The following is a 15,292-nucleotide window of genomic DNA, read 5'->3' as shown; positions in this document are numbered from 1 at the left end:
ATTTGTCATGATCATATCCTTAAACTTTGAACTTAGATATGGGTACTGCAGTGCATACTGTACTGTTTTAGGTGGTACAGTTAATTTTTTAAATCTATTTTAAAGCTGCATTAAGGAATCCTTTTCACCAGCTGTTGAACTTGATTTCAAGACTCTACAGGTTTTGTATCTTGCAAAACACAGAAATGCCAGCCTCCTACTGTGTATACTTGGGTAATAACTGCATATTGCTTAGTTTATATACATACATTAAACTGTTTCGCAAGTGCAAAGTTCATGTCATGAATACTAGATTAGTCTTAAACTGGGGAATGGAATCTTGCCTGTGGGAATAAAATAGGCCTAAAACTTATCCATTTGCTCTGACTGACCTATATATTATAGGGAATATGTGATAGAGTGAGGGACCATTCTGGTTCAGTTAATGAGAAGGAATTCAACACATAATGTGTTGAGGAATGGACGTGTTATGGGTATGCTATGAGGGAAAGCGAAGATCACTTCTCCATTTTTGTTGCGAAGTTGAACTAAAATGAAGCAGCCACTGCTGAAGACCATGGCTTGTCCAACACAAATCATGAGAAAGAGAAGAAACAGAAGTAGAAACTCTTGCCAGTAAAATATGTAATAAAACAGAGTCTAGTCGTATTTGAAAAAGTAAAGTCACATCTTCTGTTTGGACCTGTCGCATGTATTTTGGGAGTGTAGGTTATTGGGACCAAACATTGCAAGGCAGCTTTGGAAAGTGTGTTTAAATAGTTTTGGAGAAGCTGAAGAGCCCTCTGAGTCTTAAGCTTGCCACTTGTTTACAATTGTGTGTATCAAAGAGCCTTCATCATAAGCTGAGTAGAAATATTTGCATCTAACCATACATATTATACTTCATTTGTGATTAATTTAAAGTGGTTTTGGTTGTAGAGCATGGATTAAGAGTGTGGTAAATTGCATCACTTTTAAACACTCATTCATATCCCAAAGAATGTAAAAACTGCCCTTTTTTCCCTTATTGTATGTGGTTTCAAAGTTTAGATTTTTTTTCTGTGAGAGTGTAAAATATGGAGAACTTCTAGCAGGAAAGCTTAGGGTAAGAACTGGTAATATTTTTGAACCATTCATGACTGTGGGGAAGGAGATGAGTTTTGAAATAAGTGTCTGCCGTACATAAAATAACAATTAAAAAAACGAAAGGGCCCCACGAGGAAGGCAAAAACCGCGTCAGAAAGGCCTGGGGTTAAAACCAGCATTTCCTCCTTCGCCTTGGGGCGAAGGGAGGGCCTGCCCTGCCCTGCCCCCGGACGGCCCCGGTCCGGACGCGCTCGGAGCGGCGAGCAGCCCCGGCCGTTGGCGGGGGGCAGTTGGGGAGTGGCAGGTGCGGAACGCTTCCCTCCCCCGCCCATACACACACACGCCCTGGCCGTTGGCGGCGGGCAGCCGGGCCGCCGCAGGGCCGGCAACGGCCGCCGAGGCGCCGCGCCTCAGAGCCGGCGGCGGTGACGTCACGGGAAGCGCGCCGCGCCGCCTGCGAGTCCCCACCGCCGAAATGACAGTAAGGGGTTACCGTGGGGAGGCGGGGGGATGTCACGTGGCGGGAGGCAGGTGGAGCGCCGGGCAGCGCCCCGCCCCTTCCGGCGGGCGCTGCCGGAATCTCCGCGGAGGGGCGGCCGGGCAGGGGGCTGCGACCGGCTCTCGCCGCTGTTCCCCGCCTCCCCCCGCGGCCAGTCCCTCTCTCCCTCCTCTCATGGCGGCGGAGCGCGCGGGCACCGGCCCCTCCTACCGCCCGCTCCGGCCTCCCCCCCCTCCCTCTCCTCCTCTTTGTCCGCGCGCGGCGGCGGCGGCGGCCGCGGGGCCCCTCCCRGCAGGGATGTGAGGGGCGGCGACCGCAGGTAACCGGGTAGAGGCAGGAGGGGGGGGCCGGCTCGGCCGCGGCTCGCCGGGCGGGAGGGGGGCGGCGGTGTGGCCGGCCCCTCAGAGGGCGGGGTAAGGGGGGGCGGGCAGCCGTTGGGGGGGAGGCTGAACCGTTGGGGGGAGGGCGGTGCCTGCGGGCGTGCGGCACGTCCCCGCGCCCACGTGCCCCCGCCGCCCGGCCCGAGCCAGGGCCCCGCGTGGGCAGCCTCTCACCGGACGGCTTGGGCCCCCGTCACCGGGGGGCACCAGTCGTTTTGGCTGCTGCCTGCCTGCCTTCCCAGCGCTGTCCTAGCGATTCCCCTCCCGCCCCCGCGCCGTGTTTGGGGACACTCTCTGTGGGTGAGGAGAGAGCAGGCCAGGGCGAGCCGTGCCTCGGTTTCCTCGATGGGCCGGCTTTCCTTAGGGCGGGTGGTGGTGATTACGGGTGGCTGTCACGGCTACGTGAGCTGAACCTGTCTGCAGGAGCCCAAGGAGCCTTCCGTGGTGTTGATTTCTACTTAGTGGGAAATTGATCTGGTTTTGGCTCTGGAGACGATGATRATGATAATTTAAAAAGTTATGGATGCTTGTTAGACTCTTTAGCCAGCACAGAATTAGCAAGTTACAGTGTGCTAATAGTACCAAAGCTGTTGTGTTTTCATACTCCTTAGTGGAGTGTGCATGTTGTTATCAGGGAGTTGAACCAGCATGTCGTGGGTTTGCTCCAGGATTGGGTTTAGTGGAGATTGAAGTTTGTGCAGTTTGGTTCCAGATCAACAGAACTTCAAAATCCTGGTTGTGCTTTAGCTTGAGGTGTGTGTGGGGGGGAACTATAGCTTTGGATTTTAGTTCAGAATAATGTTTTGCGTTCATTTTCCTACTGTGAAGATACAGGTTGGGTCTGACTCTTTAGTCCCTGATTTCCTTGCTCACTTCTTTCTTTCCCTTGATGTTCTTCATTTTCCTGCAATAATTTTAACACTATTTTAAATTAAAACATTATGGAAGCTATCCCACCTCTTTCTGAATGCCTCATTGTATATATCTTTTTCCTAAAAGGAAACAGTTCATTGGTAGGAAGTAATTATGTAAGTTCTCGTTTGTATTCTTGCACTTAGAATTAAGCATTGTACTGGTTCTGTTTTCATTAAAAGTTACTAATTCTTCTCAAGATAAAATCCTAGCAAAGAGAAAGCAAGTTTTAACATTATGGGTCATGTCAAAGCAAAAACTGCAGCTGAAGTCTAGATCTGACTTCTAATTTACTGACTTATCTTACATTTGAAATTGCCCATCTTAAATTTAGTGGACCTGTGCTGGTGACTCATCCTACTGAGCATGAGGTTAGCACAATAGGTACAGCAAAGATAAAGCAGGTCATGTCATCTAAGCTTAGCTTTGAGTCTATTTTGATAGACTTCTAGGAAATACAGTCCTTACAATATCAGTTACAAAGCACCTTCTGTAGTAGTTCATGTGTAGTGCCTGAATACCACTTTGTTTAGCAGATATTCTCTTTTGAAAAGAGAATACATATAAGTAAGAAATGTAAAGAATAAGAAGTACAAAGATCTCTAGTATAAAATTTTTGTTTTCTCCCAGTATCTCCAAATGGAATGCTTCTTGCTTTTGCTTTGTTAATGGAAATCTGCTACATAGAAGTAAGTTTCCCCACTGTTAAAGTAAAACTTAAAGTAGGCAACTTTTAAAATGTTTATGTATCTTTTGCTTTCTGGATACTTGTGCTAGTGCCTCAGATTATAGGGTTTTTTATATATATATATATATATATATATAGGCATTTTTATAATATGTCATATTTGAATACTTAGTTTAGCTTGCCTATGTAGTATGTAAATAATTTGTACAACTTTGCACACTCATTCAACCTTGTTGACAAAGCCGGAAAAATATATCTGCATTTGAGCAGACTTAAGGTGCAAAATTGGAGGTACTCGTTCCTGAATAATTTATACAGAATCTTGGGGTACTGTGTGTGTGCATCTCAGTCTTTTAAAGATGCATGTGATTAAGTTTTGAATGAGCATCTCTTGTCTTAATGCTATATTGTACCTGTCCTTTTAGTGTTCTCTCTATCCCTATGTTTAAAAAAAAAAGTTCATGAGTGAATAGAACACAGCTGAAGAAAAAGACCCAAGTTGGCTGTTTTGGGGGATTTTAGTAATCTTATGGAATATCTGTTCATATTTTTTTTCATAGGAGTTCTGTATATAAACATCATCTAAAAACTCACAGTACTAAAGCCAATAATTAGAACCTTATAATAGTTTTTGTAATAAAAATGCCTTAGCACTTAAGTTACAGAACAAAATTGAAAGGATTGGGATAGTATTTCACTTCAACTTTAGTGTGCTACCTTTTGAAGAACAGCTTAGACCTCAAATTACTTTATTTGATAAGTGAAAAGCAAAAGGCATGAAATAACTGTAAGGTTTCAGGTGAGATATCTCTAAGGAAGATCAAATTTAAAAATCATGTTAATTTGTTATTCAGATGTTTTAAAAACAGAAATCCTTCCCCTTTTTAAGGCATAGATAAGACAGTGTACAGAGTCTTGTGTTTGGCTTGCATGAAAATGAGATTAACTTGAAATCATGGACATATTTTTTTTTTCACTGAGTTATTAAAATGTCAATATTATTTTAACTTAAATTTTAAAAACCTCACATTGAAATTTTTAAGAAGCAAATGCCTCTGGATTTCTGAACAGATTTGGTATATATGAAGGTTCTTCCAAAGACTCATAATTGAACAGTGAATTGCAGTTTGTTGTCAGGAAGTTTGTTTCTGTTTCCTGTAGTTGTATCCCTGTAGAGGGAAACAAGGGAGCAAGTAATAGTCAATGTACATTTGTTAAAAATTGGTTTGTTGGTTCAGCCCACTTTTCTTCTATGGAAAGCTTATGGATAGGAGGGCATTAAATAGATGCTCTATTTCAAGGTTAGAAACCTAAAACTTAATGTGGAGCTCTTCCAAATAAGCAGAATTGAAAATAGTCATGCAAAAGATGCTGGATGGTTGTATCGGGAGTAACTATTACTAATTTCTTGTCAAAAAAGACCTTTATTTGAAAATCCTTCCATATGAGTAATGTCTGAATCTTGTGCTGTTTACTATTAGTGATCTGAATGAAAGGGCAAAGAAATATTTAATTTATGGATGGCATTGAGCAGGAAAGGGTTGCCAGTGTATAAAAGGCAAAATATTCAGATGAACTGGAAACAGTTCTGAAAAAATAGATGCTATTTATAAGGAATAAATAAAAGTTATTGCATCTAGGCAGGAATGATTGGCTATATGAATACAAGTTGGTGAAAAATAGGTCTGTAGGAAAGAATTTAGATGTTATACTAATTTACGAGTTGAAGATCAGTCAACAGTAGATTACTGCTCAGAAAGGGTTAAGAACACCACCCATCTGGATTTATATAAAAAGAAGTATAGTCTTCTGCTGTATTGCAGAAGTGATAAGAGCTCAGCAAAAATACTGTATGCAGCTTTGGGTGTTGCACCTCATAAAAAGTGAGTGCTATTGGGAAGGGACCCAGAGGAGCACACAGCAGGAGGCCCCAAATCCCTATCTTGCAGAGTAAAATAAGATGTTGGTGCAAAAATGGAGGGAGTTGTAGCTTTTTTGAATCCAATGTGGACAACCAGCCAACAGGCTTCAGTAGTCAAGGTGAAGATCTAGATTAAATAATGAGAATTTCTAACAGTATCAAAACAGTGAGGCATGTCTGGGATGATGTTTGTGACATTTCCTTCATAAGTATTTCTTGGCAGATAACTTGTCTGAATTGTCCATAATGAGGAGGAGCAGTGAATGATGCTGCACTTGGGCAAAGAGTTCAAGTAAATGGCCTGTGAAGGTCCTTTCTAGCTCAGTGACTTCATCCCATTCACACTTTAAGATCAATGTTGAGATGACAGAATGCAGAATTCTAACATTTAAATAGTTTAGAATATACTTAGATTATTTCTAGGAGAAAAGACTGTCCATTTACTCATGAGGGCTGGGGGCCAGGTAGGCTGAGTTAGAACACTTCTCCATATTACTTTTACTACCTGTAATTATTGCCACATACAACGTTCAGCTTGGAAAGGCGATACACATTTTCTTTGGCTGATAACTCCCTCACATTATAACACATTATTTCATCTTATATCACTTTTCTAGTGTTTTTGAGTATTTAGAAAGCTTATCTTATTTGATAGAATAAATATTTAACATCTTTTGAGCTGTGTGTGTATGTGTTCTGCTTTTGGGAGAGGAATTGGGAGAGAAGGAGTTTTGAGCAAAGAGACAAAGTGTTTCCTTGGTGTTTTAGACCAGACACGTTGTTTCTTGTCTGCAGCTTTATTTGCCGTTTGTGATACTCCTCATTACATCTTGAAATAAAACAAACTTTGTGGCTAGTCTGGACTTGCTTATGTCTCGGAAGTTTCACCAAAAGGTTTTTCTCCTTCATCTCTCCCTGCCAACTAACCCTCAAATTCGGTGCCTTCCCTGTGGTGTTCTTCATCATACTGTTGTGCGCCTTCTGAGAGTTATGAGTCATAGTAGTAGATGATCCACAGGCAGTTTATAAATAGATGGTTCTTCAAGGCATTATAATTGCTATTCCTTGTGCAGATAGGAAAGTCTTATCCCCTCATTACATCTTTGAAGTCAGGGTGATAAGCTAGTATTCCTCCATGAAACTGCTGCTAGTCTTGTATGGATGAAATATTCTGTATGTTAAATCAGCTGTGAACTTGGTTAAAGAGCCTTTGCAAAACTACACCAAATACACCTAAAACCACTGCAAGCTTTGTTTTCCTCCTAAATCTAGCTTCTCTCCTGCGTACAACTTAGTGGTGGCCCTGGTTGCTGGAATATGACAGCTTTGACATGTCCCAAAGCTGAAACGAGAGAGGAGTATAGATTCCAGAAACTGTTCATGTCATTTTCTTTTATTTGGAAATGAGTTTTTCTAGATGATACTTGTGAAGACACATTAGTTCCTCTTCTTTTGCTAAATCTTAGGATTATAATTAAACTACATATCTTCCCCTGAAGTGTAGAACTTAGTGTGCCTGCTATTGCTTTGACTTCACAGCTATACATGTCCATTCCACACATGCAAATTCCATCTACTCTGTATGCAAAGTGAACCAAATCTCACCAGAGAGGAACTGGGTTCACTGTGACTGTGCTACACAAATGGTCAGCAAATGTAGACCTCTGTATAAACCTTAAACAGAAGTATGGGAGTCCAGCCCAAGCAGAAATTGATTGGACTTGCCATTTCCAGGATGACAAAAAAATATTAAACTTAGAAAGAAGAGCTAGCAATATTTTTTGCTAAAAAAAAGGTGGTCAAGATTTGAGAGTTGTTTACAAGATTAACAAAGTGGTTGACAGAGAATCAAAAAATCCTTTTATCTATTTGGGACTTGCAGAAAAGTAAAACTAGTAGTTTTGAAGTGTACCATCTTATGGCGTTTTAAGTCTAAATTCACAAGATTACCTTCTGTCTGTTAGTTTGCAAGTTTTCCTCATTCTTTTGCAATCAAATTCCGTCTCTCTACTTCAAAGGAAAGCAGTCTGTGCTTCTTCCCTTGTCTCTTAAATGCAGTGGATGGACGATGTCAGGACAGAACTAAGTTATGCTCTTCTGACAGAAATGTTTTTGTGTAGACAAAGCTAGGCAAGTGGAGGGGGGAAGTGGTTTTGCCAGTATGGCGAGTTCTGCTTTAGTAAAAAGCTACACTAGTAACCATACTCTTATTTAGTGCTATGGAAGCAAGAACAGATAGGGAAGGGTAGTACTGGGAGAAGACAGGTTTTGAAGAAACAGATGCAGGAATTGGAACAGTGAACTTGCATGGCAGACTGCAAAATGATTTTACCAAGTCCTGGACTCTGTGGTATGTCCCTCTCTGCTAGAGTATTGGCAGGGAAGGGGGTGCTTTATATTGCAATGTCTTGACACCAACATCATACTCCCGTTTGGGGAAGCTACTGCTGAATCTCACCCTAAGAACTTTGGAATTCAGATTCTAATAAGCACTGAAATGGAAGCATTTTATTCCCTCCTTTTTTCTTTTTTTTTTTTTGCCCCCTTTTCCTTTTAAATAAAAAGCTTGTTAATGTGACTTGCATCACATGCCACACTTCTGTATATCTGAAAAATAATTGCTTAAGGAAATAAATGCTAGTTTCAGTATATCTGCAATTTGAGTTCCTGGGAAATAAAATTTGTTTTATCGATAGGTATTTTCTCCCTTTAGAACAGTTCTCTATACTGCCATATTTATCAGTTGTCTTAAAATCAAAGCCTAAAAATAGTTTTCATTTCCTGTCACACTGTGGAGAGATTAATCACCTTGAAAATATTTTGAGTTGATTTTTCAGTTTTAAAAACAATTTATAGAGATATCTTAAATTCAAAATCTTAAGTGTTAGATGAAATCTGAGATGATCTCCTTGTAGCATGTATCAGGAGAAAAGATATACTGAAGTAAATTTTCATATGAGGTTAGAGGTCAAGAATCAAAAACCTTGATTTCTATTCTAAAAATTAATGACTTTCTGCTCAGTTGTTGGTAAAGGTCCCACATAACTAAATTTGGAATCTTACCAGTCCTGGTGAAAGCTTTTCAACAGTACACTCATAACTGCTACTGGAGCTATAATTGAAAAGATGCTTCATACAGGTTTTTGAAATTCTTTGTAAAATATATCAACAGATGCCTTTTCTCCTTGGTTCCAGGTTTCCCTTTGATTAATGAGAGGATGACTGCCTGTGCATGAATCTCAAGCTTGTTTGTGTGAGGCACGCTACCCTATGATTAAGCACCTGCTCTAATCTTCTCTTTCATTTTTTTTCTAGTGGGTTTATATGGAAGAGATGCTGTGGTTTTCCTCAAACTCTGTTATAAACTAATTTCAATGTAAGTAATTGATCAGTATCAATATGAAGGATATAGAACTGAGTATATAGAAAATATAAATAGATCACGTTTAAAAGTTTTAACTTTTTTCAAACATTTTCATGTTTGATTGGGATTTCATTTTTTATATTCTGGGTCAGATGCCCTTCTGTGTGTTCAGACTTGTTAGTCACTCATCCTTGCTTCAAAGATTGCTGGGGATTTTTGGCTTTTTTTTTTTTTTTCTTTCTGTGATAGCATGGGCTGTCTGCATTAGAATCATGCATCATAAGCTGTTGATGTTTTCCTATAGAGAATACATATTTATACCAGCTTAATTATGATGTGTATATTTTGCTCAGGTTTCGGTGTTGCATCACTTTGTGTTGAGTAACAGAAGTTCTGCTGTTCACTGATCCATGTGACAGTCTTTAGTTTTACGAGATGAGCCAAACTCGTGGAAGATATGACTTCTATATTGGTCTGGTGTTGGCTATGAGTTCCAGCATTTTCATTGGAGGAAGTTTCATCCTGAAAAAGAAGGGCCTGCTCCGGTTAGCTAGGAAAGGCTCCATGAGAGCAGGTAAATACATGTTTAAGAAACTTTCTGCCATTTGAGCTTAGCAGAAGATGACTACATCTCATCTTGTTTTGACCTTTTTTGTTTGTTACAGGCATCTGAAACCTAGAACATACAGCTGATGTGTTTTTCCTCTGGTGTCAGATATACCTAACTCTGTGTGTGATACATACTATTCAATTTACATTTTATGCCTTCTGGGAACATCTGTTGTACAACTTGTTTGCATGTCAGTTAAGTTTGAATTGTACTTGCAAATTGAACTTGGAACCAGGAGTCTCTTACCTACCTCTCTTTACTCCTGAAAGAATGATTTTAAAGAGTGTAACTGCTTTTGAGTATCAGGACATTGTTTTAGGCAACTAAAAATCATGTATGGAACTAAGATTTCTTCTGAAAAGTCTGTAAAATGGAGTTGCTGAAAAGTTTTAAAACAAGACAGGAAGATTTTAAATGGTGTTTGGTTTCAGTGATGTGTTAATATTTTACTAAAGCAGAAAAAGCCATTTTAGTGGACTGCTGTGTACAATTCTAACTTTATTTTGTTGAACTGCATTTAATAATATTAAATAGCTTTTAGTCTAGCTGATACCATTTGGGGAATTGATTTTCATCCATTTGCTGACGTAGTTGATCCAAACAGTAAAGCGCTGACTAGTGCTAACTAAGTGTGTGTGTGTGTCCCATAACTGACTCTGTATTTGGCAGATGAGATGCATGCTTGAAGTATCTAGTAGAAAGGTATTCGGAGTTCTGTCTACCACAGAGATAGACTCAGCATAAGGTCTTCAAAATTTTACAAGCCACCAACTTCTCCACCCTCCCCAAATATATGCAAGAGAAAGGAATGAATGTTACACTAGGTCGGAACTGCAAAAGAATATTGGGTTGGGAACAGTGTGCTCCTGATAGCATGTAAGAATGGTTACAGTGTGCTTAGATCATTCAGAAGGTTGAATCTGAATATTTTTAATTCAGTACCTTTCATCTTTGCTTCTAAAAGGTGGTTGATTTTGAATGGGATACAGAATTCATGCTTGCTGTGTTGGAGGAGGAAAGTGTCTCTACACTGCACATGTTTGTACATGTAATCAGCCATGTAAGTTGAGCAGTATTTTCAGAAAATGGGTCTCTCTTAAGAAGCATGTAATTTGGACTTTTATGTTGTTAAAGTGAGTTGAAAGAATTCTTTTTCAGGTAAAGCAGATATGGTCACCAGTGCTACTTCCAGTACAAATGAAATAAGTAGTTTTCAAAGTAGGTTGTTGGAGGCATCTGCACATCTGATCGAAGATGATTTGATGTCAACCCCTCTCACTATAGATGCTAGGTATAAAAACACTGCCCATCTTTTTCAGGACATGGACTACAAAAACTGTTTTGGTGACATTATCAGTAACAGTGCTTAGTGTTTGCCTACATATGTTTTCAAAAGAGTAATAAACATTCTTTCAATTTTAGGTCAAGGTGGCCATGCATACCTTAAAGAATGGCTGTGGTGGGCTGGACTTCTTTCAAGTAAGTATCAAAAATATAATTTGCATTATATAATCTAAAGAAATGACTGTGCCATAGATGGCAGCAGTGGTTACAAGAAATGAGCAAGATAGGAATTCTATAGTATATAGCAATGTTATCTGGTTATTTGATGTATGCAACCCTAATGATTTTTAACAACTTCTCTAACATCAGAAGCTCTTTCATTAACTTTTTTTTTTTTCCATGTTGGGCAGTGGAACTAGGCAGACTTCTTGTTTTGCTCGTACTAGCATATGCATTCTGGTTTTTGCCTTAGCACAGATGTGTTTAGATATACAAGGTTCTTTATAGGGAAGTATATTGTGGGATGATGTCTTCTAATTTGGCTGAATGCATTTTAGTATCTGTTGCCCCCCAGCCTCTTCTGTTTTATAAAATATATTAATGGAGGGTTTGTGTCTGCAAGAACGCTTGCTGTGATTCACAGGTTCATTACATAAGACAGCCTAACTTACTTTATTATTATTACTCTGCAGTGGGAGCTGGCGAAGTAGCTAACTTTGCTGCCTATGCTTTTGCACCAGCTACATTAGTGACTCCTTTAGGAGCTCTCAGTGTTCTTGTAAGGTAAGAAACTTAACAGAAGGCAGTGTGATTTCAGAGAGAAAAGAAAATACTTGTTTAGGAATGTCTGTCGTTGAAATATGCTGTAATAGATATGGTTTGTTCTTCTCTGTGAATAAAGAATGCTTATGAACGTTGGGAGTAACTTTGAATCTCTCCAAATATGAAGTGAGGTGATGCTCCAAAATGGTTCTAGCAATGCATCTCTACCCCACCCTGTAAAAACGTATCATCTTCTATAAAGATTGTGCTGCCCCATTCAGAGAGACCTGGACAGGCTGGAGAGCTGGGCGGAGAGGAACCTCATGAAGTTCAGCAAAGGCAAGTGCAGGGTCCTGCACCTAGGGAGGAATAACCCCATGCACCAGGACAGGTTGGGGRYTGASCTGCTGGAAAGCAGTTCTGCAGAGAAGGACCTGGGGGTCCTGGTGGACACCAAGTTAAGCATGAGGCAGCAATGTGCCCTTGTGGCCAAGAAGGCCAATGGTATCCTGGGGTGCATTAGGCAGAGCATTGCCAGCAGGCCGAGGGAGGTGATCCTGCCCCTCTCCTCAGCCCTGGTGAGGCCACATCTGGAGTACTGTGTCCAGTTCTGGGCTCCCCAGTACAAGAGAGATGTGGCGCTACTGGAGCAAGTCCAGCGAAGGGCTACAAAGATGATTAGGGGACTGGAGAATCTCTCTTAGGAGGAAAGGCTGAGAGAGCTGGGCCTGYTTAGCCTGGAGAAGAGAAGACTGAGAGGAGATCTTATCAATGTTTACAAATATCTGAAGGGAGGGTGTCAAGAGGATGGAGCCAGACTCTTTTCAGCGGTGCCCAGCGACAGGACRCGAGGCAACGGGCACAAACTGAAACACAGGAAGTTCCATCTGAACATGAGAAAAAGCTTCTTCACTGTGAGGGTGACAGAGCACTGGAACAAGTTGCCCAGAGAGGTGGTGGAGTCTCCTTCTCTGGAGATATTCAAAACSTGCCTGGACGTGATCCTGTGCAATGTGCTCTAGGTGACCCTGCCTGAGCAGGGGTGTTGGACTAGATGATCTCCAGAGGTCCCTTCCAACCTCAGCGATTCTGTGATTCTATATTTCAAAAAAAGTTATATTACAGAAGGATAATATTTTCATTCCTAATTAAAGTTAAGGTTTTGTCTTTTAAAGATAATTTTTTTGAGTGCCTAGATACATACAGTGTGTAGTATTTTCCATGCAGTGTTTGAGGAGGTAGCATAAGAAAAAATTTCTTGGGGAGGTGCCAGATATTAATGGGTAGTTCTGTCCATAGTGAGTATCTTGAGGCAGAAAATCAACTGTGTAGTTATTTTAAGTATATGCTTAATTAGTGGATTTACCATAACTGATTTATGGACATTAATAATTTTCCAGCTCCCTAAAAGCTGCACATGGGAGTATGCAAGTGATCTGTGCAGTCAAAATAACTTGCAAAATGATAAGCAAATTAATGAAATATTACTAATTCCCTGCTTGCTGGGTTTTTTTTTTCCTTCTTAGTGCCATTCTGTCATCCTACTTTTTAAATGAAAAACTTAATCTACACGGAAAAATAGGGTGTTTGCTAAGTATCCTGGGATCAACTGTGATGGTGATTCATGCTCCACAAGAGGAGGAAGTAGAAACTTTGAATGAAATGTCCCACAAATTAGGTGATCCAGGTAAGAAAAACGTTGGTTTGATCTCTAAGTAGCTAATACAGGAAGACTTATATGCTTAATTTTCTCTAAGCAGCCCATAATTTCTCTATTATAGTTGTATTACCACTGCTTTCAAGTTCCAGGAAGATAAATCCGTGTCTGCTTTATGTTGTCAAAATGAGGTAGAGATTTGAGTTCTGTGACAAATTCCATAGGGAACTTTGCATGATGCCAGTGAACTTTTCTGGCTTTGAACAAAGTGTCTTGATGTGACCTACTGAGATGATGGTATCCAGCTGTGCTGCTGCATTTGTTTAAAAATGTAATTTTTATAAATTTTAACTGAAGTATGTCAGTCTCTGTAAGCCCAATTTTGAGCTATTCTTAAAATGAGTAAGTAGGTTCTGTGGTAGATGTGTGTCTGCTGAGAAGTATTCTCTTTGAGACTATCTATCTATCTGCTATGCTCAGGTGGAAGATGAGGCACTCTCAAATACACACCTGCAAAATACTGTATATGCAAAGACTACTTCAATTTTAAACATGCAGAAAGGTCTAGCACAGAGATAAGGTTATCTAATCTTAAGGGATGACCTGATTATTGGAAATCAGTGATGAATGCAGTAGCCTGCCAAAACATACATCTTAAAGGGCATTCAGGCACAAGCCCTGTATGCGGCAGCCTCTATGCTTCACTGAGCCTGTGTGTAAGGGAACGTAACAATCTCACCTTCTAGTTGTCATGCTGATAGAATAGTAATATAACATGCTTGAGTTTCATTCTTATTTTAGCTAAAAAAATTTTCAACTTTGATATTTGAGGAGTAATAAAAAAAAATCACTGAGCTTTTCTGCTTACATTGAGCTAGTCAATCATGTGGTTAATACATGCTTTCTTGGTACCTCTCAAAAGGCTTCTGATCATGTATGTAAATAACAAGATCTTTTTCCCAACTGCAGGTTTTGTGGTCTTTGCAACTCTTGTTGTCATTGTGTCTTTAATTCTAATATTTGTGGTGGGACCTCGTCATGGACAGACCAACATTCTTGTGTACATAACAATTTGCTCTGTAATTGGAGCATTATCAGTCTCCTGTGTAAAAGGTTTGGGCATCGCTATAAAGGAACTTTTTGCAGGCAAACCAGTGCTGAAACATCCCTTGTCATGGATTCTGCTGCTAAGCCTTATTGTCTGCGTGAGCACACAGATCAACTATTTAAATAGGGCTCTGGATATATTCAACACTTCAATAGTGACTCCGATATATTATGTATTCTTTACAACATCTGTTTTAACTTGTTCTGCTATCCTTTTCAAGGAGTGGCAACACATGGCGGCTGATGATATTATTGGCACCTTCAGTGGCTTTCTCACTATTATCGTGGGGATCTTTTTATTGCATGCCTTTAAAGATGTTAGTTTCACCCTAGCAAATTTGCCTGTCTCTTTACGGAAAGATGACAGAGCAGCAAATGGTACTTTGCTGAGCACATATGACTGCTTTAATCTTGATGAAGAAAGTTCTACCTGTGTAGGTGAAATACAATCCACTGAGAGTCTCTCTGCCAGGAGAAATGGAAATCTGTCAGCCTTCTGAGAATATCTACATGTTAATTAAGAAAAGAACAATTCTGTAACTCTGGAATTTTTTTCTGCTGTGAAATGTCTGAGCTTGTCTAGAAACTTATGTACTTTTTAACAGTATGTGTAGACAATCGTTAATATTTAAGTTTGATTAGTTTGGACCAAGAACACTGATGGGATTTTAATTTGCCTTATTTTTACTTTAAAAATACTAAAACAACCTCAGACCACAGTTGCTTTTGTTGCTTAAGTAAGTTATGTGTAAATAAATAGTCTCATTTCACTCTTCTGTTTTAAAGATGTATTGCACTAATGACAATTTTATCAAAAATAAATTGCTTTATTTCTGCATTGGTGGTAAATATTGCAATGAACCTGAATCCTTTTGACTTGTACCTGAATGAATACTGAGTGATTGCAAACATACTCAACCAGGTGCTGTATTAAGTATTCTTGTCCCAATTTGTGAAAGAGGAAAGGAAAAACTACAGCCAAGCAAGACTAAGATTTCTCTGAATGTATTGCTGTACTAAAGCTGTATGTTTACAAATGCAGG

At 40.0% G+C, this 15,292-nt stretch overlaps 1 protein-coding gene across 3 annotated transcripts; it reads left to right on the top strand.

Annotated features, from left to right (window-relative positions):
- Positions 1-1,527: 1,527 nt before the first annotated feature.
- On the top strand, positions 1,528-15,087 carry NIPA2 (NIPA magnesium transporter 2). Of its 3 annotated transcripts, none has more exons than XM_026088775.1 (7): positions 1,528-1,546; positions 8,781-8,841; positions 9,183-9,403; positions 10,862-10,918; positions 11,416-11,506; positions 13,012-13,172; positions 14,112-15,087. In XM_026088775.1, exons 3-7 carry the CDS (start codon positions 9,265-9,267, stop codon positions 14,747-14,749), a joined length of 1,086 nt encoding a protein of 361 aa, XP_025944560.1. In that variant the 5' UTR covers positions 1,528-1,546; positions 8,781-8,841; positions 9,183-9,264; the 3' UTR covers positions 14,750-15,087. The 3 variants fall into 3 exon arrangements, with proteins under 3 accessions (XP_025944560.1, XP_025944559.1, XP_025944561.1); XM_026088774.1 differs by lacking the exon at positions 1,528-1,546 and adding an exon at positions 1,609-1,883; XM_026088776.1 differs by lacking the exons at positions 1,528-1,546; positions 8,781-8,841 and adding an exon at positions 10,404-10,499 and having other exon boundaries at positions 9,316-9,403.
- The last annotated feature ends 205 nt before the right edge of the window (positions 15,088-15,292 follow it).

Source organism: Apteryx rowi, unplaced genomic scaffold, assembly GCF_003343035.1.
Source record: "Apteryx rowi isolate R43461 unplaced genomic scaffold, aptRow1 scaffold_783, whole genome shotgun sequence".
NCBI lineage: Eukaryota > Metazoa > Chordata > Aves > Apterygiformes > Apterygidae > Apteryx > Apteryx rowi.
This window is presented reverse-complemented; position numbering and strand designations above follow the sequence as displayed.